The 21,409-nt window shown below is 42.1% G+C and overlaps 4 protein-coding genes across 7 annotated transcripts; 1 reads left to right on the top strand and 3 right to left on the bottom strand.

Annotated features, from left to right (window-relative positions):
* The first annotated feature begins 677 nt into the window (after positions 1–677).
* LOC120450490 lies at positions 678–1,432 on the top strand. The gene is given in 1 exon segment (XM_039633537.2): positions 678–1,432. A coding segment is annotated over 1 exon segment (501 nt). The 5' UTR covers positions 678–753; the 3' UTR covers positions 1,255–1,432.
* A 110-nt stretch (positions 1,433–1,542) lies between these two features.
* LOC120450489 (serine/threonine-protein kinase WNK3) lies at positions 1,543–11,866 on the bottom strand. 2 transcript variants are annotated; one of them, XM_044006248.1, is made up of 12 exons: positions 11,737–11,866; positions 9,888–11,277; positions 9,510–9,682; positions 6,637–9,448; positions 6,449–6,580; positions 5,840–5,902; positions 4,316–5,149; positions 3,638–4,057; positions 2,515–3,571; positions 2,330–2,394; positions 2,097–2,268; positions 1,543–2,041 (listed from the first exon to the last, which is right to left on the bottom strand). In XM_044006248.1, the coding sequence occupies exons 2-12, from the start codon at positions 10,800–10,802 to the stop codon at positions 1,911–1,913; spliced, it is 6,774 nt and encodes a 2,257-aa protein (XP_043862183.1). In that variant the 5' UTR covers positions 10,803–11,277; positions 11,737–11,866; the 3' UTR covers positions 1,543–1,910. The 2 variants fall into 2 exon arrangements, with proteins under 2 accessions (XP_043862183.1, XP_039489470.2); XM_039633536.2 differs by lacking the exon at positions 5,840–5,902.
* Positions 11,867–13,365: 1,499 nt separating this feature from the next.
* Positions 13,366–15,440, bottom strand: LOC120449378 (RNA-binding protein 33). Its single transcript, XM_039631812.1, has 3 exons — positions 13,935–15,440; positions 13,457–13,646; positions 13,366–13,400 (listed from the first exon to the last, which is right to left on the bottom strand). Exons 1-3 carry the CDS (start codon positions 15,426–15,428, stop codon positions 13,366–13,368), a joined length of 1,719 nt encoding a protein of 572 aa, XP_039487746.1. The 5' UTR covers positions 15,429–15,440.
* Positions 15,441–16,641: 1,201 nt separating this feature from the next.
* Positions 16,642–19,812, bottom strand: LOC120449963 (neuropeptides capa receptor). 3 transcript variants are annotated; one of them, XM_039632665.2, is made up of 10 exons: positions 19,419–19,809; positions 18,962–19,112; positions 18,797–18,887; positions 18,538–18,737; positions 18,123–18,296; positions 17,989–18,063; positions 17,781–17,925; positions 17,570–17,729; positions 17,404–17,505; positions 16,642–16,947 (listed from the first exon to the last, which is right to left on the bottom strand). In XM_039632665.2, exons 1-10 carry the CDS (start codon positions 19,626–19,628, stop codon positions 16,822–16,824), a joined length of 1,434 nt encoding a protein of 477 aa, XP_039488599.1. In that variant the 5' UTR covers positions 19,629–19,809; the 3' UTR covers positions 16,642–16,821. The 3 variants fall into 3 exon arrangements, with proteins under 3 accessions (XP_039488599.1, XP_039488601.1, XP_039488600.1); XM_039632667.1 differs by lacking the exons at positions 16,642–16,947; positions 17,404–17,505; positions 17,570–17,729 and having other exon boundaries at positions 17,791–17,930; positions 19,419–19,811; XM_039632666.2 differs by lacking the exons at positions 16,642–16,947; positions 17,404–17,505; positions 17,570–17,729 and having other exon boundaries at positions 17,791–17,930; positions 17,989–18,296; positions 19,419–19,812.
* Between the last annotated feature and the right edge of the window lie 1,597 nt (positions 19,813–21,409).

The raw sequence follows: 21,409 nt of genomic DNA, 5'->3' as shown, positions 1-21,409 counted from the left end.
TATAATCAAAATATAAATTTTAGAAATTCTTCACTCGTGGACTTATTCTGAACTTTGCCTTTATGCATAAAAACAGTTTGGTCACCCACGCAAGCCGCCTAAGGCTGCCACACGCACAACTTGGATGCCACAGCAAAATGTTTATAAATTATTAATTGGATGCAAATTTACTACTTTGTGCGCATAGAAACACATAATTACATTTAACTGCTTGCTTTGAATTTGAGATTCATTAGGGTATAAAAATTACCTAAATATTTTCTACAGTTGTGTTCCAATAAATTAGAGTTGCGACTATGGGATACCTATTTAGAGGAAACATTTTATGGCAAATTATTTATTACAAGACTAATAAAAAATGGGTCAACAAATTTGCACTGCGTCTACGTCTCTGGAGTCTGCAAGCTGAATCTCAACTTTTTAGCTTTATAGTTCCCAAGTAGATAGACGGACAGACGGAACGACGGATCGACTATCGATCGGCTATTTATCCTGATCAAGAATCTATATACTTTATATGGTCGGAAACGCTTCCATCAACCTGTTACATAGTCTACCATTTTACTCTACGAGTAACGGGAATATTTTATTACAGTCTTAAAATAACCGGCACGTTCTTCAGAGTAGCTGAAACTTATTTAAATTAAGTTACATATTTGGGTTGCACATTTGTTGATTCACACTCCAAAAGCTAGCATCACTAGCGGCGCCCAGAAATATTGTTAAATAAAAAGTTTCATTTCGTTTGGCAACATGTTGAAATTGCTTTGCGTATTACCTATAATCACTCTCGCAATACTTAAAATTACCCAGGCTCAAAGACCTTCTTTTGCTGGCCCAAGACCTCGAGATGGACTAAGTCAGAAGGAAAAATACTTTGCAACTAAAAATACAGCTGTGGAGAATATTACTGGAATTACAGGACCCAGAGACCCAAAATTTTCTGAAGAGAATATTATCAACCTTCCATATGGAGCACCCGAAAGGCCGCCCGTAGGAGATCCGGTGGTTTATCCCTCCAGCCTCGTCAACAAAGTTGACTAATTTCCCACTCCAAATTTCCTACTCCCAGATCACAGGCGACTTCCCATCGATGCACAAGGTGACGGGGAATGGGTGAATAGATTGAAACAGCTGCCTTTGGACCAGCAGCCCTTCTGGCTTTTAAACTATCAAGCAATCGAAGCACTAAGGAACAGTTCCAGACCCAATGCTAGAGCTTATGAATTTCGTGGAAATTCGTTCGGCGGTTAACGATATTTTAAGTTTTCATAATTATGTGTTGTTTGTGGTATTTAAACAAAATATGCACAAAAGGCATGCTGTAGGCTATTGTATCCATTAAATTGAATAGGCCTTTAAAGAGTGTATTATAATTTTAGTCTGCCAGCTGCCTGAGCACATTTACGACGCTCCATTAAAATGTTACAGTAAATATAAAAAAATATTCGGTAATAAGTTATTTATTTAGTAACTATGCAGTATGTATATGGTACATCATTTTGAATAAATGATGGCTAATATATAATATTCCTATATGCATTGTTAAATTATTACATTATCGAAATGTTTATTTACAGTTCCTTTTACTAATAAAATGTACAATTTCCTTAAAAAGTTCATACAAAAAATTTAATATTCATTTTAAACAAATAAACGAAAGCCAAGTTGGGAAATAAGGAATTTTAAATAAAAAATGAAACAGAAAGAGAAATATAAAACAATGGCATATCAACAAGAAGCGTTTGACTAATATTTACAGACAACCCCGTAACATTCGACAACTTTTTACTTAAAATCTACCTCCAGATCCACGTCCACCCGCTCGAGCCAATTATATTGCCGAGAACATCGAGTAGAGCTGTTAGTATGGCTTGTCAAAAGTGCATGAAGCAAAACATTTAGAGAAGTTATGTGTTTGCGGAGCTAGTGGACGTCGGATTCGATGAGGACGGAGCTGCTGGAGCCGCCAAATTGGTTGGAAGCTGTGCGGCAGCCGAAGAATAGTAAGCTGCATTAGCTGGAACGTTTGTGCTAATAGCTGAAAAAAAATACAGTTTTTATATTTTTCTGATTGGATTGTAAGCAGAACATACATTGGCGCAGTGCCTTTTGAAACTTTTCGTATTCCACATAATGTTTAAGACGCAGCTCGTCCTCTTCGATGAGTTGTCTCTGACGCAACAGCAACAGCCGTTGGTGCTGGTTGGTACCCAAGCGCGTATTGCACAATTGGTTCACTAATGTGTCTAAATTGTGCTTTATATCCTGAAAAATGAACAGTTGTGTTTATTCATTTATAACAATATGGCTTTTGAGTTGTTCTTACGGATTGAATATCGCTCGGAAGCAGATGCGGATGCGTAGCTGCTAAAGATACAGGCTCTTCGGTAACTGCAATAAAGAATAAAAGAGTTGTTGAGTTCTCACATGTAAGTAATAAGGTATTGAGAAACTACACACAGTTGGTAAAAAAAAGATATATAAATAAATAAATATCATGTATTGGTTTACCTTCACCAGACGTTGCATTAAAAATTGGTTGCATTACGTGTTGCATGGTCTGTGCTGGCTGCTGAGACCCCATCAAAGGGGACTGCTGCAACAAATGATTTGGCACAGCACTGGCAAAATTTTGAGGTGCTGCCACACGAGCTCCAGCCTGCTGGTTGTACATTCCGGGCACGTTTTGTTGGTGCATGTGCGATTGCATCTGCAACTGATGCTGTTGTTGCGAGATCATTTGCTGTTGGGCACCCATAGTCTGCATGGGTGGAAGCTGATGCGGCAGATTTCCCTGAGCCATGCTCACCACCTGTGGTGGCAGCGTGTGAAGTTGGTTGGGCTGCGACTGGATGAATTGGTGCTGAGGATGAGTCTGTTGTGTGCCTGGCAAATTAAATTGTTGTGATGCTTGCTGGGATCCCTGTTGCTGTTGCTGCTGCTGCTGCATAAGGATCTGCTGCTGCTGTTGTTGCGAGATGATAGGCATTTGATTCTGCTGCTGCTGCGACTGAATCGTCTGCATCGGTAAGGGTTGTTGTTGTGGCTGCTGCTGAAGAGTGTTAACCATTGATGGGAGCCCATTAAGTGGTGTTTGCTGCGGCTGTTGTGTCATATTTGGATGTACACTCTGCTGCTGTGGTTGTATGTTAGATAGCTGTTGCACATGGGTGCCATTAACAACTTGAGGTACCACAATGCACTGTGCCCCTGCTCCACTTGTAGTAGTTGAGGTTCCACCTGGTAACTGGTGGATTTGCTGGGGCTGTTGGTATATCAGCTGAATTCCGTTAATAGCCAGCGGAACATTTTGAATGGGAGAGCTGATGACTTCGGTTGGAGTGTTGACCACGCTGCCGTTCTGAACGGAGTTGTTGGTCTGCACCTGGCCTCCAGGGCCGGCGACTTGGAGGTCGATCTTCAGTTGACCCTGAGCAGGTTCTTCCACTCCGGTTGAAGTTTTCTGCTCCTGCACACGACTGACACTGAAACGCGAAATTTTACGCGCGCTTGGGTTAACGACTTCTTCAACTTGTTTAGAAACCACAGACAATGTGGCTGATGAAGACTGAAAATGAAAGAAGTTAGGAATAAGTTAGAATGGATATCTAAGAAACAACGATTGGTTTCTTGCCTCTTCTGTGTTTTCGGTATTTCGCAAAGCAGCCAATTTCTTTTCCAAATCCGCAATTGAATTTTGGTTAATTGATCCATTGCTGGGATTTCTTTGCGGAGGATCACTGCTGTTCGTTAATATGGAAGTCGTAGATGGTTTTTCCAAGCTGGGCTGCTTGGAAAGTTGCTTCTCATGTCCCGTGCCGATAGTAATTCCAACCGATGCCTCAGTTGGAGTAGGATCCGAGTTGCTCACTGTCCCTTCCAGATTAGTGGTAGTGTGCAGGTGCACATCGGATCCCATGCTGTTGTCGATGGATGTGCGCCGTGAGTTGTAGACGGATGAGCCTGAGCCCCTGGCGGATGTTAATGCTGCAGTGGGAGTATTCTGACCCACTGAGGGTGCTGAAGTTCCTGCTCCGTTATTTGACTTGATTATCTAAGGGAAACAAAATATTTAATTTTAGAAACATTTTCGAAATGAATTTAAATATTTTAAAATGACACTTGGTTCAGGTTATTCGATAATAATACAAATTGAATCTCAAGTAAAATGCAAATTCGCAAAATGTTTCCTTATTAAGCGACTTAATAATTTAAGAATTGTACCGATTTAAAGAGATTTTGTTTAAGAATTTCGTACCATAACATTACTGTAACACTTGCGAAAAAAAGCGAATACCGAATTATTAATTACCTCTTGTGTTTGCGGTTGTCCAGAGGTGGCCATTAGGGAGGACATTGCTGGGGAAGCTTGGTGAGGAGCTCTGTTGTTAATCGAGGCCACTACAGCGGAAGCGAAAGCGTGAGCATGAGTTATGTTCTCCAGTTCTATTTTTAACTGCTCTAGAGTATTGGCTGCTCCGGTTCCCTGGTTGCCTACAGCCTGTGCGGACTTATCTTTTGGCTTCTCCGCTTCCGCTTCTGTGCCTTGCTGAGCGTTTTCCGAAGTTCCTAATGCGGCCTTGTTGGGCATGTCAAAGGTTATTTTCACTGCTGTCAAATCGTCAAGACTTCTAGTATGCTTCAAGTCTTCTTGAATCTTTAAGTGACGATTCAGGGGCAAATTCAGACTACGAGGAGCACCATTGCCGGCCGACTCCAAGAGCTTTTGCATTCTAGCTATAGCAAAGGAGCAAGGCTTCTTATCCTTTCCATTGTCAAGCGGTGGCTCCGGACCAGTTGGAGTAATGTTGCTGTCGGGCATATAGTCAATCGATAGCGAAGTGTACTCCGAGGCCGTGCTCGTTTTTCGAGAAACGGAACCAGAACCGATGGTCACGTCATTGCTGCTATTGGGCGCATCCCTCGATGCGGTTGATGAGGAAGACATGGTCGAAGTGGTTGTGGGCGGAGTGCTGACATTCGGCTGTGGTTCCTTCGCATTTGGTAGGTTGGGTACATGGGACCTGGCCTCTAAAGTCAAGTTTGAGTTCGACTGTTCAGCGCCTCCTCCACCGGATGGCAGGGTTTCAACCCCATGGATAGTGGGCTCGAACATCTTTGTGATATCGCTGGCGGTTTCATCCCGCTAAAAAAGTTGGTTAAATGTGAGTTATAAAAGTCCATCAAATTTGTTTGTGCATATACATTATTACTTAAAATAAAAATGTACTGAAAGTGGAACTGAAATTAAATCATTATTTATATAGCCCACTTTTGATTATTAAAAGAGCAGAAGAAAACAATAATTATACTTCTGGATAAAGTTTTTTAAAATAAGATATTTATAAGTTCAAACTCTAATTTCACTATTCGTTTGTGTTGGGCCATAAAAACTGAAATTGTAAGAAGTTGTAAGAAGCCTCTTAAACAATTACACTCTTCAATTTCCATGGGATAATAATAACTCATTTTGAATGAATTATTTAGTTCCAAAATGATTTAGTTTTTAATGACTTCAGTACAAATTTTCTAACAAAATGTAAAACGTTAAAGTTATATGAATTTTTTTTTAAACGTGCACGTTTTCTTGAAGATTATTATTATTAAACATTGAATGCTATTTATCACGGACGATAAATTCGAGTAAATCTGAAAACGGGTTTAAATTAGATCATGAAACGAACATTAAGTATACATTAACTTATGAACAAACTTTAATAAATGTACTTTTTGAGATATCTAAAAAAAAAGGAAAATCCTTGTAAGTAAAGAAACATTTTAAATTTAGCTAGGAAAAAATAAGTGTTTACATAAGCCCAGTGCACACAACACTTACAGATCTATGTCTTTGGTGTGACCTAAACGTGGAACGCTGTCGAGTTAGAGACGCGTGTCGGACCTGTTTTATTATAGTAGGGATAGACAATCAAAAAACATGGATTTTGTGATATTGATATTAAATCGCTTAGTTAAGTAATTTACGAAATCTTGTTAGCATCATTTTCTCGATATTGAATCGCTGCTTTTCGTAGGAAAAGGAAGGAGTTGTTTGGATTGAAGTAATTTGTATAGTCAACGAAAACATATAGTACATAAGGACGAATATCATTATATTTGTGAAAATATTAGTGATGCTTGGTGAAGTTTTAAAAGTTTCAATTTTCATTGAAGGATCGGACTACTATTACAGCTGACTTTAATTTGGGTAAAAATAGGTGCAACGTGGTAATGTGATACCATTAGGAACACACTTATGAAGGGCTATACACATAATCTTTTTCTATATATGAGATTCTAGAAAAAAGGTGAAACATTTTATTTATTACGGGTTGTGCATCCAATGAACCGTGTCCATCTCTGCGCTTTAAGAACCCTAAGGTCTCGTAAGAATAGTCTTCATTGAGTAAAAAAATTTGGTAGGATTAAATTTGGGAAAGCGATGTACCTTTTCAATATTGCGGCGATAATTAGTCGGTATAGGGATTTGATTAGGATTCTGTTTGACTTGGTCAACAATTTCATTGATCATTTCCACAAAAACTGTACTTTGACAATTAGAAAGCAAATCTTGGGCAATCTGAAAACGAAACCATATGATGATTGAGTTTTGGTTAAAGCAAGATAATGTCTCACCAATTTATTGGCTATTTCAACCGGATTTACATCTCCTATGTCGAATTTAAATGTAATCGTTTTAAGTTTGTTTTCCATGTGGCAGTTGATGACGCTGCCCTCGTCGACGCTGGTAACACTTAGTTTGGGAATCCTTTCGTTTCCGCTCCGGTTGGATCGCCTCGGTTTCTGGGAGCGTGTGCCCGCGCCTGGCTGCTTTTGTTGCTTATCCGCATCAGCAGAGTTCTGGGTTTCTGTCTTCGGTGCAGTTTCGAGGGTACCATGGACGCTATTTACAGACATTGCTTCCGTTGCGACATTTGCTTCTTTGTTGACTTGTATTACCTGCAAATTTTCCTGTTGCACAGTCCCTTGCGAAGAAATCTGTGAGATTTGATCCACTGCAGGTTGCTGCTGTGGCTGTTGCTGAATTACGATTGGTTGCTGTGTCTGGGGCTGTGGTTGCTGTTGTACCAAAGGCTGCTGATGTTGAACCAGAGGCTGCTGATGGTGGACCAAAGGCGACTGCTGTTGGACCAAAGGCTGTTGTTGCTGTTGGACCAAAGGCTGTTGTTGCTGTTGCACCAAGGACTGTTGCTGCTGATGACTTATAGCTTGTTGGTTTTGTTGGGCTGGCTGGCTATGCAGCAATTGCTGCAATTGTTGCTCCAAAGGCATTGATAACTGTATGGGTTGCTGAGTGGGCTGTTGTATAAATTGCGCTGGCTGTGGTGGTAAGGCCGAGAAAGCGGGATGCTGTTGCTGTTGGGGATCACTAAGTGTTACTTGTGCGCCCTGTTGGTTGTAGGTCTGCTGTATTTGAGGAGCCACAGAAGTTGGTGGAACTTGAATCTGAACTGGGATCTGAATAGGTTGCTGGTGCTGATGCGGTGCCATCACTTGCGATCCCGTAACGAGTTGCTGATGTTGTTGCTGCGGCATAGCCTGCGCATACTGCTGTACGAATTGCTGTTGTTGAAGTTGTTGTTGTTGGAGTTGCTGTTGTTGCATCTGCTGTTGCTGCTGCTGTTGTAGTTGTTGTTGTTGAAGCTGTTGCTGCTGGAGTTGTTGCAGCTGATGCTGGGCCAGTTGCTGGTGCATAATCTGCTGCTGATGTGAGACAGCAGCTTGTTGTTGCTGCAAGATCTGCTGCTGAATTTGAAGAGGCTGCGAAAGCTGTTGCTGCTGGCCTGCTTGCTGCATTGCATAAGCTTGTTGCATGTTAACGGCCTGTTGAGGCTGTTGCTGCTGAAAATATTGCTGGGCCTGTTGCTGAGCCATTTGTTGCTGTTGAGTCAAATCCGGAGCTTGCACGTTAGGGTGCATAAGCTGCTGCAGTTGCTGCTGCAGTGGCTGTTGTTGTTGCTGTGGCTGCTGCTCATGTTGCTGCGGCGGCAAAACAGTTTGGGGCTGTTGTTGCGAAGCAACTTGCTGTACTTGAACTTGCTGGGGTATCTGCTGCATCATTTGTGGCTGCTGTTGGTTGACTTGTTGCTGTGGCATGACCTGATGATTCACTGTCGATGCCACTACAGGTGGTTGCTGTTGCATCTGTTGACTGCCCGTCGGCGATATGACCTGGTTATTGGTCATCTCCTGCATCGGTGCATTCGAGTTTTGATATGACGCCAGCTGTGGCGGTTGAATGTAGTGCACAGTTGGCTTCTGTTGCATGGGAACAGCCGGTGACGGAATAGCCTGTGGCTGCACCGAGATCAACTGGGAAACAGCGACTTGACCTGGGACCTGAACAGGTTGCTGTATGCCACTGTTCGGAATCGAAGTGTTTGACCGAGTGGACAGCTGTTGCGGTTCGACGCTGTTCGTGGATAGAGCAAGGCTTGTTTCTGAATCAGTGTTAAGCAGGTCATATCTTAGCTGCAGGCGCTGATTCCATTTTACGCCATCCTCCTCGTCCTCGGACTCATCCTCCTCTTCCTCATCTTCATCGACGTTGGTCGGCAAACTCTCACGTTGCTTTTGCAATGCCAATTTTTCCAAACGAGACTTTTCGTTTTGCAGCTTGATTTGAGTTTGACGCTGGGCACGTTCCTTTAGCAACGACACCACTTGCACCTTTAAAAGCCGAGCTACAGCGCGAGAGTCGTCCTCAGATATAATATTTTCCTTCATCATTTCTTGCGCAATCTGTTCGTACTCATCATGCTTGATGTTGTACTCAAACTGGATTGCCTCGTTTTCCTTATGACGGGACGAGCGCTTCTTGGGGTCCATAAATCGCAGTCGGAACTCGATGATGCTGATGCTCGGATCAGAAAGGAACTGTTCCGAAGCAGTTGGCTCTACACGTATACCAATATCCTCGTCAAAGAACTCAGATTCTAGCAGTTCATTGCAGCTGGGTCGATCCTCCTTTTTTAGTTCAATGCACCGTTCGATGATGTCGCGCACGTTAGGATCCTCCACCTTAGCTAGCGCCGCTGGCTTAATTCCTGAAATCACCTTTTTGTAGATCTGGGCCGGACCCTTGCACTCACTGTAAGGATATTCGGAAATGGCCATCTCTAACATGCACATGCCAAATGCATATACGTCCACCGACTCGTCGTAATGCTCCTCGTACATTTCCGGGGCCATGAACTCCGGCGTACCAATCACAGATTTCGCGTGGGAGCGGTTTTTCAAAGTTGCCAAGCCCAAGTCGCCGATTTTAACACTACCAGTGGTGCCAGTTATAAAAATATTATCACATTTCAAATCACGATGAATTATAGGAAATTGACGAGTATGCAGGAAGTTTAGGCCTTTTAGGATCTGGCGACACCATGACTTCAATACCTTTGGGTGTATTTTCTTGAATCGTTTCAAATAGCTATAAGTAAATAAGATTTTATATATTTAAATATCCCATTGAAATCCATGTTTACTCTTACGATTTTAAAGTTCCAGATAACATTAGTTCGGTGACTAGTACAATATTTTTCTTGCGGCCAATGGGAAACTCCCAATATGTATAGAACCGCACAATGTTTGGGTGCTGAAGTTTCTTCAGCATGTCTGCCTCCTCGCGGAATCTGGTACGTTCACTTTTTTTTACTTGCTTGTCCTGTAACATAGATAGACAAAAAATTTTACATTTTAAAGTTAACTAAAGATCCATTATATAAAAATAGTACTCAATCAAAAACTTTTGATAATTATTATCTATCTGATAACTTGCTCATGCAAGTTTGGGATACTGTTTGCTGTGACTAATAAACATATATGCTTATTGGCACAACAATAATTTACTTAAAAGTTTATTATCTTACCAATAATTCGCACCAGGCAACAGGAACACCCGTCAACGTGTCCAGGCCACGATATACAGTTTTAAAGGATCCACGTCCGACTTCCTTATCGTACTTAAAGAATCGTCCGCACGGCGACATGGCCACCGGATCATCGTCCTCATCGCTTTTGCTCTTGGTTATCGATGTAGCTGAAGATGTAGTGGATACCGTCGACGTAGAGGGCAGCAGGGATGCATATGCATCTGTCGAGGACCCGGTGACAGTAGCTTCCTCTGCGCTAGCTTCGGAGCTCTCCGTCTTTTTGGTTATATCGTCGATGCTCTTTGCCTGCTTTTCGCTCTGAACTTCGGTATCGTCCTTATCCTCTACTTGAAAGCCAACGCGTTTTACACCACTTGAGTGCTTGGTAGAAGACTTCAATGGCACATCATCTTCAGTCTTTTCGATTGTAAGACTCCGTGACGCTTCGGTTATTATGTTGTCGATGATTCCGGCCACATGGTGGGAAGTGGCGTCTGTAGCATTGGAGCGCGTTGGCGTGCGGAACTGCTCCTCCAGATGCTCTGCCTCGCGGGAAAGCATCTCGATGTTGTCGTCATAGTCCCGAGGAAACTCCGTCTCCAGTTCAACGAACTGCAGCGGATTGGTGTTCCTGCCTGACTGTTCCACATTTTTACGGACGAATCGAATATTTTGCACAAAGTTCGCCGTCAAAGTCGTTGGCGTGGTCTTTGACGAGTGCAGTGGCGCCTGCTGCTTGATCAATGGCTCGATCACCGTGTCCGAGGAGGACTTCCTGGCCTCCATTTTCTTGGTGTCTGAAGAAACCGCTTGCGACGTCCCCTTGACAGACTTGTCTTTTTTAGGTTTGCCCAAAGTAAGACCAGCTTTCTGGTGGGTTATGGCATCTGCAGGCTCTGTTTTGCCATCCATTCCGTCCTCATTCTGTTTCTTGCTCTGGTTGTCCTGAGAGCGAAGCACCTCTACATCGATCGATTGCTGTTTGCTCAGAGCGCCGTTGTTGTTGTCGTTGACTTTCGGTACGTCGTCTACGTTTTTTGGGCTTAACGCCGTCTTGCCCGGAAGGGAGTTACTTGAAAAGCGTCGTAGCACTCGCACAAATAGATTGCTTTTGCTGGCTGCCGGTAGTGTAGGCGTGGTGTTTAGCGTGGGTAGAGAGGAAGCTGGCTCGATGGGTGATGACTGAATTGAAGTGGTGCTGCTAGTGCTCGTGTGTGCAGAAAGTGTGCCCTGCTTGCAAGTGGGCTTTCTGCTAAGGGTGTCTTTTAATTTTGATGTCGGGTTCGGCTTTTGCCTAGAGGAGGCAGATCTGTTAAACGAACGGTATCCCGACTTTTGTATATTAGCTCCCTGCACAGTTTGCTCCTCGCTAGAAATTGAGGTATTCCTAAAAGTATGATGGAAGTGGTTAATTAGATTGTATAGATTCATGGGTATTCCACAGTTCTTAGTAAATTTCCTTTCACAAACATTTTATAAACAATCAATATTAGGAAAAGAACGAACGGTTTCAGTTTACGTGTTTTGGTAACTGGTGTTTTAGTTTAATTACTTAAAAAAAATTAATTAAAACAGAATTGAAAAAAAATTATTAAAGTTCAAAGATATTTAAAAAAGTATTATCCTAGAAAAACACATGGCATGTTTGATCTATGTTTGCATGAAAGGATTTTTTGAACCAGCTTTTGCCATAATGTAGGCATACATATATCCAAGAACGACTGTTGCTTTTAATCCTCTTTTGCCATGAGCCCAGGCTTGAATCCTTTAACCCGAATTCAACATTAAAATAAATAAAGATTTCCCCGAAAACTTTTCGCAACTTTTGGCATTGACTCCAACTCACCTTTGAGGTTGCGTGGTGCAGGAGGTAGTACCATCTTCGCTGATGGCGCTTCCCTTCCGAGCACGGTTCGCAGGTACGACTTCTTGTTGTCGTACAAAGTCGCAGAGGGTTTGTCCAATTTTGCAAGATTTTCAGCAGCAGATCACCACGTTTAATCTGAAGCGAGAGGTAAGGCGGGGTATGAGTACAGGGAAGCAAGAAATGGAGCAAAGGTTAAATTCCGGCACTCTTCACAGGAGGGACTGGCTGGGACTGGGGCAGAGGCATGGACAGGGGGAGGAGCAGGGAGGGGTGACCATTCCACCCACTTATGTTCGTTGCTGGGTACCGACGTCTGAAATATCGCTTACAGCTGGGTGGAGGAGGAAGCGCCGCCGTCTCCAGGAGGCCGAGGTGTGCGCTTTCCATGAATCACTAGTTTCGATTGCACTACGTTCGTCACTGGCTCTGCCGTTCCACTCTATACTGTTCTGTTTTTTCGCGAGGGATGTGTGCGTATGTGCGGTACGCTGGCTATACATACATATTTATGTACATTTGATTGGGGACAGGAAGCATATGCAGCGGCTATGATGTCATGGTTCCACGCCGCTCCTTCCGGAAGTCCTTCGCTTGACGGGATCGTCGCGAGTTAGGGATTTTGGACCAGGACGGGGTCTAGAGCTCGGGCCGTTCGCATCGAGGATTTCAGTTTGTGATTGTGGTGTTCAAAGGTAATCCGAATTAGCAGGCTTTCATATTACGGCACAGGGGATGGGTAAGTCTTTCGGGAGATACTGTCGCCGCCACAAGGGGGGTCAATTGCATTGAACGCGTGCGAGAGTCAGCGGAAAATTAAAGTTATTTCGCCAGAAATTCCCTTTACTTTCACAAAAAATTTTACAAAGCAACTGGGTTTACTTGTGTTCGTGATCTATCGATAGCGCATATTGTTACACAAGTGTTATCGGCGGTGATGCCACCCAAGTTGCCAGTTTGCCTAATATGTATGTTATGCACTAGCAGAACTGTTACCTGGCATCTGTAAAGCTGGACAGTAGGCCGTTACTTTTTGAATATTAATTTTTTAATTTAAAATTGTTATAAATACTACATAATCTTTAAGCCACTTAAAAAATATTCAGAACTTTTCAGGCATATTACCAATAGAAACAGTAAGAAACACCCTTACTAAAAAAATGTTAATGAAGTTCAGAACCAGTCGAGTAGCCTATCCAGTCTTTCTTATTCAGCTAGGAGATATTCGTTTCTCGTTTTTACACGAAAGTGAAAAGCTCAGGTAGGCTCCGTTAATAGTAATAGATATAAATATGATTTTAAAAACGTTTTTTTCACTTCCATAATTTATTTATTATAACTAACTTCTCTGAATGTTTTGTGAGATTCATACCAATATAGAATTAAAATACACATGCACTAATAGTTTTTAAATTATCACTTTAATAAATAGGAAAGCTATAGGTGCACGATATTTTTATAGATGAATAACAAATCAAAATCACTTTTTAAATATCCCTAAACTTTACCAATTCCAGTGTCATAATTTTTTGTTACTATACTAAATTTGCATATTTTGTAATCGCTAGAATAAATTAAATTAAAACAAATAGTGTTTTATTTTATTTAAGTTTATGAGCAAGATCCTTTACTTTTAATCGTCACACCTGAAATAGAACCATAATGTTATATATTATTTACATAAAAGGTATGAAGCTCTTACTTATATTGAGGCATGACGAATAGCACTGCAGTTGGGTCTCGCCCGTGTACATATATCCGTCGGATCCACAAATTATTTCATCGTTTTCATCGTACACATTTGCGCATATCTTCTCACAGTAGCTCTCCGTGTCCTTTGGATTATCCGGAGTAGCTGGACTCGTCCCAGTGGGCACCTTCGGATCCTCTTGCTGAAATTGGCAAGAATATCTTAGGCACAAATTCACAGAAAATATATTTGATCCCATTAGGTAAAATTGGTACTGGACTTTCAGAGTTCATTTACCACTCTTTTTATAGTTTAATATATTTTTTGTTTTCAAAAAATTCAAAGACTTAATTGGTATTTATTTAAGTCAGTCACCATTTAACGAACTGGACTACTTATTGATCATCAATTTAGTCAAAGTTGAGTGGCTATACCTATCTCTTAGCTTATATGTGTATACTAATTGCGGCTTTTAAGAAACAAAACCCACCTGTTTTCCAATTTCAGTGTCAGCACTGTCCTCTGGGTCGTCGGTGTATTCCTTGATGGGCTTGCTGAGCTCGATCTTCTGGGCAGGAGATTTTGCGGGTTCCCGGGGAGCTTGGGCCACTGTTTCGTAGTAGTACTGGTTGGCTTGCGGAGCTTGGGTGTACTTCATGGATCCCCTGATGGCATCCTGTTCGGTGAACTCGAATCGCAAGGGCTCCGGCGTAAAGCTCTTGTGACTCTTGGCGAGGTGCTGGCTCTTCAGCGGCGATTGAGTGGTGGTGTGGACCGCCATGGGAGTGGAGACCACATGCTTCACAGCTTTGTTGCCGTCGGATTTGACCACGAAAACATCCTGACCTGCTTGGTAACTGCCGCGAACCACAGCGGAATTCGCAGGAGCGGGATCTTGCTGGTAGAACAAGTCGGACACTTGTATGGGCTCATTGTAACTGGAGGAGACCGAGTTGTCTAGGCCAGCAGTTTTATAGGAAACATGTTGCTGCAGCGCTTGATGCTGTTGGGATTGATGTTGCTGCGGTTGCTGGTGCTGCGGTGGCTGGTGGTGCGGCTGCTGCGGCTGCTGGTGCTGCTGATACAGCTGCTGTTGACTGTATTGCTGTGGATATTGATGGAGAAGCGTTTGCTGGTCCCGCTCGGCGTCCAGCTTCTTGAAGTCGGGATCCCGTTTGGGCAGGAAGTACTCGTTGGTGCTCATGAATTGCAGGTAGTCCTGGGCCTCCCTGGACTCCTTTACAGGTGGCACTGCCTGGCGAAAGTTCACCGCCTGGCTGATTTCCTGCTTGGCGGGAATATCGGAATCCTCGTAGACAGAGTAGCTATTTGGATCCTGGGGAAACTGGCTGTTTTGGAGGGCAGTTTGCTGGGAAGGCACCACACTGAAACTGGGAGATCCCTGATGGCCGAAGAGCTTGGGATAGTGCAGGTACTGGGAGGCCTGTACGGGAATCGCGTGCTGTTGAATGGGTGCGTACACAGGCTTGTGGTCCTTCATGATCACATTGCCATTGAAGCGCGGCGAGGATTTGAAGTTCTGGATGTACTGCTCGGAGACATACTGGGGTGGAAACTGGTTCTTGCCCACATCCAACACCGGAGCGTCCTTCACGTGGGCGAATCTGCCCTGCTGATTCTGATCGAACTGGTATCTCCTGAGCTGGTCGTTCGGAGGAAAGTTCCCAAACTGCTCGCGGCGCATGATGTGTTGCGCGGTGGCAGGAGGCGGGGACCTCAGGAACTTGTTGGGACTACCAGGAAGCATGGGCAGGTTATCCGATCGCGATCTTATCCGGGGCAGTAGTCCGGGACCCGGGGGTCGATTGTGATTGAAATGGGACTGGGGCTGGGGCTCACTCAGAAACTGCCTTATGCGCGCTTGTCTCATATCATTCTCACCGCACCGCACTTGGTTGGTTAGGAAAACTATCAGAACTAGTGCCTCCAAAATGGGGGCCAATTTAAGCGGACGCTGATTCATTTTTAAAGCTCGTCTTCGTTCCACGACGGTCTATTGGTATTTGACATTTGTCAGTTCCGCGGCCAAAAGCAAAAAAGTTTCTTTCGAATTAACCACGCATACATGCGAAGCTTCTTTTCCATTCGACGATCCACGATCTCGAAGACTTGATCTCACTTTCTTTGTTATCCGGCCAGTCGTTTAAATAAAAATGGAACGCCTCGCGGCACTGCAGCCAAATACAATATCGTGGCCTCGTCTTTGGGCCCAGATGCAGCTATCTATGTGTATCTACTTAAAACCGAGCTTTACATGGGTACGATTTTTTAGAGCCTGTTGTTCAATGCGGCAGCACCGTTAATCAATCGAGGGTCTCGAGCATCCACATCCATCCGATTACTTTCTTCTTGAATTTCGGCGGTGTCGTCGGTTGGAAAGCAACTGAGTGGCAAATGGAACGTTTCTGAACCAGCTGTGCTGGAATTCGGAGTGTTGGAATGGCCACTAAACCAGTTTTGAGATGCTGCCTCTGCCACAGAGGAGATATGGATGTGGATGTTGATGTGGATGTGGTGGCCACCGAGAGATCCCCGAGAGATCATATCGCACTCGTCGCGGCGCGAAGATGAAGCACTCGAGCCTCGAGGCACCGTGACAACGCTCCAGATGCGACAGAACTATTTGCCAGGTATACTTTTTAATTTGGCTATCTTGAGTGCAGGTGAAAGTAAATCGGAGATGAGATCTTTCGGAGACCAATGCGTAATTGGTTCGGAGTCCCCCAAACTTCAAAGATTAATTTGCTTATTCAGAATATTAGATGGCTGGATGAGAGATTTGTGAATGCAGGGTTATTTACCTCATGTAAAAGTGAAAATGTTTTTAATTATAGATACTGGGATAATGGGTACAACTTTCGCTTTTGTCGTCAATTTGGCACTGCTTTTTCGAGAGAACAAGCCAAGAAAACGATAATTTAGATTATTGTTATGCAAATCGTTGAAACTGTAATCATTCGTTAATGTATTCATTCATAAAAGCCCTGTTATTCCAGCTTGGTTTCAAAGTTTTGCCCATAAAGATTCAAATACCTTAGATTCTTTGTGTGCCAGTAAGTTTGTAAAGATGTAAAAGTGCAACTTATTACCATTTTATAAATAAATACATATTTATAAGAATCAATCACAATTAGTAAAACTGTTCGTTAATAATAAAACTCATTTGGTTTATTCAGTAATATGACATGTGGTGGAAATAATTAAATATCTTAGACAGACTCCTAGTCATGTCACAAATTCAACCAAATACACAAATCTTTGTTCTTAAATTAGTCCTACAAAAAGTTGTGCTCGTTACCTCGAGTTTTCAATCGACGTCTTTGGCTTAAACTACAAATGTTGAAATGGCCTCCTCCTTAAATACAAGTCTCCTCGTTTTCGATCCAAATATCATTCTCAACTTTGGGCTCCTCGCAAACTGTGTGGCTGTTTTCCAGCACGATGACAATGTCAGTGGTGCTCAGGACTGTAGAGTCCGCATTCTGAAAGTGCAAGGTTCAAGGTTATTACAATAATATTAATACATATAAAAAAATTGTAGTATTTATTCGCCCTGTACTTTATGAACTCGAACAATCACATACGAGCACTTTAATTCGTACGACATGCAACGTAAGGAAAAGTTATGTTCCCATAGGTATTCGTGTAAACAAAGCCAAATCAACCTAAGCGAGGATGGAGCCGGAATACTAAGCAACTTCATCTTTGGGAATTACAAGGATACACAAATTGACGCAGAGTGAAATAACTTTTTAATTTGATTTATTCGCTTAGGTATCTTTGTGCTCCGAGAGTCCGGCGACACGGAAAAGTTTGGAAGCAACTCTGGGATTTCCGGCTCAAAAGAATCTGTAGAGTTGTAATAACTAAGTGGTTGCTCTAACTTATGCTAATTTACTTTACTATACTAGCAAACTACGAATACTTAAATTAATTACTTTTGGTAGCGGGAGACTGTAGGTTTTCTTTATCAACACCCTATTTGCAGATTGGGAGTCCGTTTCGAACTTATTTGGGAGTCGGCTGGCTCTGACGTGCACCTAAAGGGAAGTTTGAGTTAGAATAACCAAATTTTAGGTTTAAAGGTGTTTTTTAATAACTTACGGAATGAACGCGGTCGTAGGCTGAGCTCTCCCGGAAACTGGAGTGATCCCTCGCGAATCCACTATTGTAATAGGCGCCTACGGCTTTTCCGCAGAGGAGTTCCCTGAACGCAACCCTATAGCGACGTGACATCACACTGTAAACTATTGGGTTTACGGTGCTGTGAAAGAAATCAGTTAAGAATTAGCTTACAAAACACTTGGGCATTTACCATGAAACGTAGTACGCGAATCCCGCAATCGAGAAGAGTGCTTCGTTTATATCCAAGAAGTTATCCATGTTCTTGGCATACAGGTAAATGAGTCTTTGCAGGTGGAACGGAAACCAGCACACGAAAAATGTTATCACCACAGCGGCTATACTGATTAAACGGGACGTTATTGTGGGATTCGATTAGTATTGTTTGGAAAAAGGCTCACCCAGCATTCGAATCACCGTCTTCTTTCGCAATTGAGAGTTTCTCGTTTCTCTGTTGTTGGTGCCATGTTGAACACCTGGAATACATCCCTGAAGTCGGTTTTTTTGGGGTCAATAGAAGAAGCCAGGTACTTGCCCAATTTCTGATTTGTTCGAGACCGAATCTTGGCTCCCATTCGTCCGTAGAGTATAATGATGAGTATCATCGGAATGACAAAGAATATGCAAAAGGATACTTCAAACACTGGAATTTCGTTAACAATCTTGTCCGGCATGGAACAGAATGCCGACTCCTCAATGCGGGAATGATCTGAAAACCGTAATAAATGCCGTTCATAACTAGTCATATTATTCGGATATTATTCAAAGAGCATAATTGGATGTTGGGTGGTGGTTTTCATGTCCCACCCACAAAAGGAACTCTAAACCTAACCAACCACCCATTTAAATTCAAATAGAAGGTTTCTGCAACCTGCTATATGTGAACAACTGACTCGAGTGCCAGGCCTCCTTTTTTGTACTCCGAGTGAATCTATGATGTAGTCTCATACCTGCGGGGTAGTCAAGGTATTGAATATCCGACAGCAGCCCAAATGGAATGGCGCTTATAAAACTGGCAATCCATAGAGCTGTTATTATCCGAATCGCGCGCTTGAAGCCCACCATTGCATATAGATGCAATGGATGGCAAATCGCCAGGAATCTCTCCATGGAAAATGCAACGATGGTGAACACGGAGACATAAGTGCATCTGAAATATAGCTGGTATTACAAATGATTGAAATACAAGTTAAAAGTAGGTATACTAACGCCTCGGAAATAAATGCGCGTATTTTGCAAAATGGCATGCCAAAGAGATCCGGGTACTGATGCCAGTACAAAAACACTTCTGTTGGTAGTCCTAGTTTTATGCAAATAGAATATTCAGAAAATTGTACTTTTTTTTGTTGGTCAAATTTTATTTAGATTACCTACCGAATAATAGGTACAGCAGATCAGAAACAGCCAAACTGAAGAGATAGTAATTGGTCGCAGTGTGCATTGCCGAATGGCGAATAATCACAATGCACACTAAGAGATTACCAACGACCCCGGTTATAAATATGCCTCCAAATATAATTGTTATCTGGAAAAGGTTTACGCAAACAGAAGACCAAGCATTTTCCAGTTAAAAGGCTTAAATTGAAGCACGCAAATTTCTTTCCCGCTAAATAAATATCCATGTGTATTTAGCCTAGTTATGTACTTTGAAACCCAATTTTTAAACAAATTAAAACAAGTTTAATAAGCTGTATAAAAGTTTGAATATAACATGAAGAATGATATTAGTCATTTATTCATTAAGACTTACAACTGATAATAAAATATGTATTTTTTGTCTTTAATCTTTGATTGCAAGTAAAAGGTTTCAGACCACCTCTAGAAGACTTACCAAAATGGCCTTGTAAAGGGGTAAGGTCTGTGGACCAAGCACAAAAGCCACGAACTCTTTTGGAGAGCAGTTAAAGGTTCCGCAGACATAGGAGCCCACTTCCTCTAATCCGGGGGATGGATCAAAGCTAACACTAGTGGCGTATAAATCCGGTGTATTTGTATAACTTGTGTTTAAATCTGAAAGGGTCGGATCGGTCGATGAATTCATTTTAACACAGAGCTAAATGTTTTTGTTTATTTCGTGTAAAATATTTAACGGGCGCCGCTGAACTTAGAGTCACACATGGCACACGACAATTTCCGTTTAAATTTTTATGGATAGCGAAAAATCCGCGATGCGCTATCGGTTAATACAGCCACTGTATCTTTTAGATGGCCGCAGATTACTGTCCGCAGTCTGCCGCTAAAAAGATAAGAAGGCATGGTTTAGGCTAAATTGTAAATAGACACCTACACAAAAGCATATATGTATGTATAAACACCATGTACATTTATAATATATATGTAGCCAAGTTAAATATATATGTAGATATGGCATGTTCATGCCGCAGAATGAGTAATTAGACCTGTAACTCGTAGCTCCAAAGGGGTATGCTTGACTCGTTAAAAGGAATGTAACAGCAATAAGAAAGTGTTTCCACAAAGTATTCATATAGTGGATCCGGATAACCAGCCGAATCGGTTTCCGTATGTCCGCATTAAAGCTGGGCAAGTAATGACCACTTTGTTCAAGTTTGTTGCAGAACTTTGTCCACAAGCCGCTAAAAGCTGTCACGTCCACTAATTTAAAAATTGTACTTCTACTTAGCACTCCCACAGGCTGATTAACGGGTATCTGATAGTCGTGGAACTCTATTACTGCGATCCCCCTTGGTTTCTTGTGTTTACGTCAGAAACAACAAAAAGTTAATCTTAAATTAGGAGTAGATAAGTAGATCAGAAGTTAAACAAACGGAACAAACACTACAAAATTGAAAAGTTTTCGAAATTAAAATGAAAAGATTTCTTCCGTAAAACATTATTATACAAAATAAAAATAGTCCACCCTCTATTTTATTTGTACTTTAATGTTGTAACATTAAAATTTCGCTTTGTTCTTTTTGCAGAAAAAAATCGCGCTTTCTCTTTTCAAGCCCTGTGCGAAAAATTTAAATAAATATGTATGTCGATGGTGTCCGGATATCTTCTTAACTTAAATTGAAATGTCGAAATGCATAAATCAAATCGGGGAGAAGCTGAAAGTGTCCCTCTAAAGGTTTTATTACCTCAAAGAGGCAGGCACTTTAATATAATTTAAGAAACTCGGAAGAGTGAATAAAACATGGATTATTGTTTGAATTTAAAGATGCCATCTTATCACCTGGCACACACCCCATTACATTTCTTTTTCTGTTTGTCGAGCGATGTACGACTTAATTGCTATCAGTTTATTTTGTAGACTATATTAGTCAAGCAATTAGCTGAGCATCTGGAAATTCTTGTGCAACGCTCTATTAATAACTTCTCTTTAAAAGCCACCCACAGCCTAAAGTCCTCAGTATTAAAACTTAGAGTTCAATTAAAAGTGTCATGCCCACAGCTATTTAGTTATATTGTGGTTGCAGGTGTCGGCAGCAGCATCTTGGTCGGATTTATTAAGCCAGTTTGAACAATGGGGGCTAACAATGGATTACTCATAAATGCGAATACTCGCAACCAGAAAAGTTTGCATGGCTGTTGGCCACAGATTCATCATTATTACGAACATGTCGCCGAGACAAACTGAACTCAGCACATCGAGACATTTTGGCCTAGCGAAGCGAACTATAGAATTTTACGCACTTCCAAACTTTCAACTAAGTGTGCTCAGTCGTGAATTTAATTTGACGAAATACGCAATCAGCAAGGCACACGTGTAATTAGGAGGCCAATTGGGGAGCGACTGCCTAAAGATAGTAATAAATAGCAGGCCTCATTCGGAGTAGCCATCCACTACATAGACTCAGAAGA

The sequence above is a fragment of the Drosophila santomea genome, chromosome 3L, assembly GCF_016746245.2.
Source record: "Drosophila santomea strain STO CAGO 1482 chromosome 3L, Prin_Dsan_1.1, whole genome shotgun sequence".
In the NCBI taxonomy this organism is placed as follows: Eukaryota; Metazoa; Arthropoda; class Insecta; order Diptera; family Drosophilidae; genus Drosophila; species Drosophila santomea.
Note: the sequence above shows the minus strand (reverse complement) of the source record. Positions and strands in the feature narration are given on the sequence as shown.

Excerpts from the sequence above, each read along its gene's own strand:
- LOC120450489 (XM_044006248.1), bottom strand. The coding sequence starts at position 10,802 with ATGGATGGCAAAACAGAGCCTGCAGATGCCATAACCCACCAGAAAGCT. Across the intron at positions 9,449-9,509 it reads TTATCTGGAACTTTAAAATC|CTATTTGAAACGATTCAAGA; the intron begins GTAAGAGTAAAC and ends ATTTACTTATAG. Across the intron at positions 5,150-5,839 it reads CACACCAAAGACATAGATCT|CGGGATGAAACCGCCAGCGA; the intron begins GTAAGTGTTGTG and ends CAACTTTTTTAG.
- LOC120449378 (XM_039631812.1), bottom strand. The coding sequence starts at position 15,428 with ATGAATCAGCGTCCGCTTAAATTGGCCCCCATTTTGGAGGCACTAGTT. Across the intron at positions 13,647-13,934 it reads ACACTGAAATTGGAAAACAG|CAAGAGGATCCGAAGGTGCC; the intron begins GTGGGTTTTGTT and ends TGCCAATTTCAG. Across the intron at positions 13,401-13,456 it reads TTCGTCATGCCTCAATATAA|GTGTGACGATTAAAAGTAAA; the intron begins GTAAGAGCTTCA and ends GTTCTATTTCAG.
- LOC120449963 (XM_039632665.2), bottom strand. The coding sequence starts at position 19,628 with ATGAATTCATCGACCGATCCGACCCTTTCAGATTTAAACACAAGTTAT. Across the intron at positions 19,113-19,418 it reads CCCTTTACAAGGCCATTTTG|ATAACAATTATATTTGGAGG; the intron begins GTAAGTCTTCTA and ends AACCTTTTCCAG. Across the intron at positions 16,948-17,403 it reads ACAGTCTCCCGCTACCAAAA|AATGCGGACTCTACAGTCCT; the intron begins GTAATTAATTTA and ends TTGCACTTTCAG.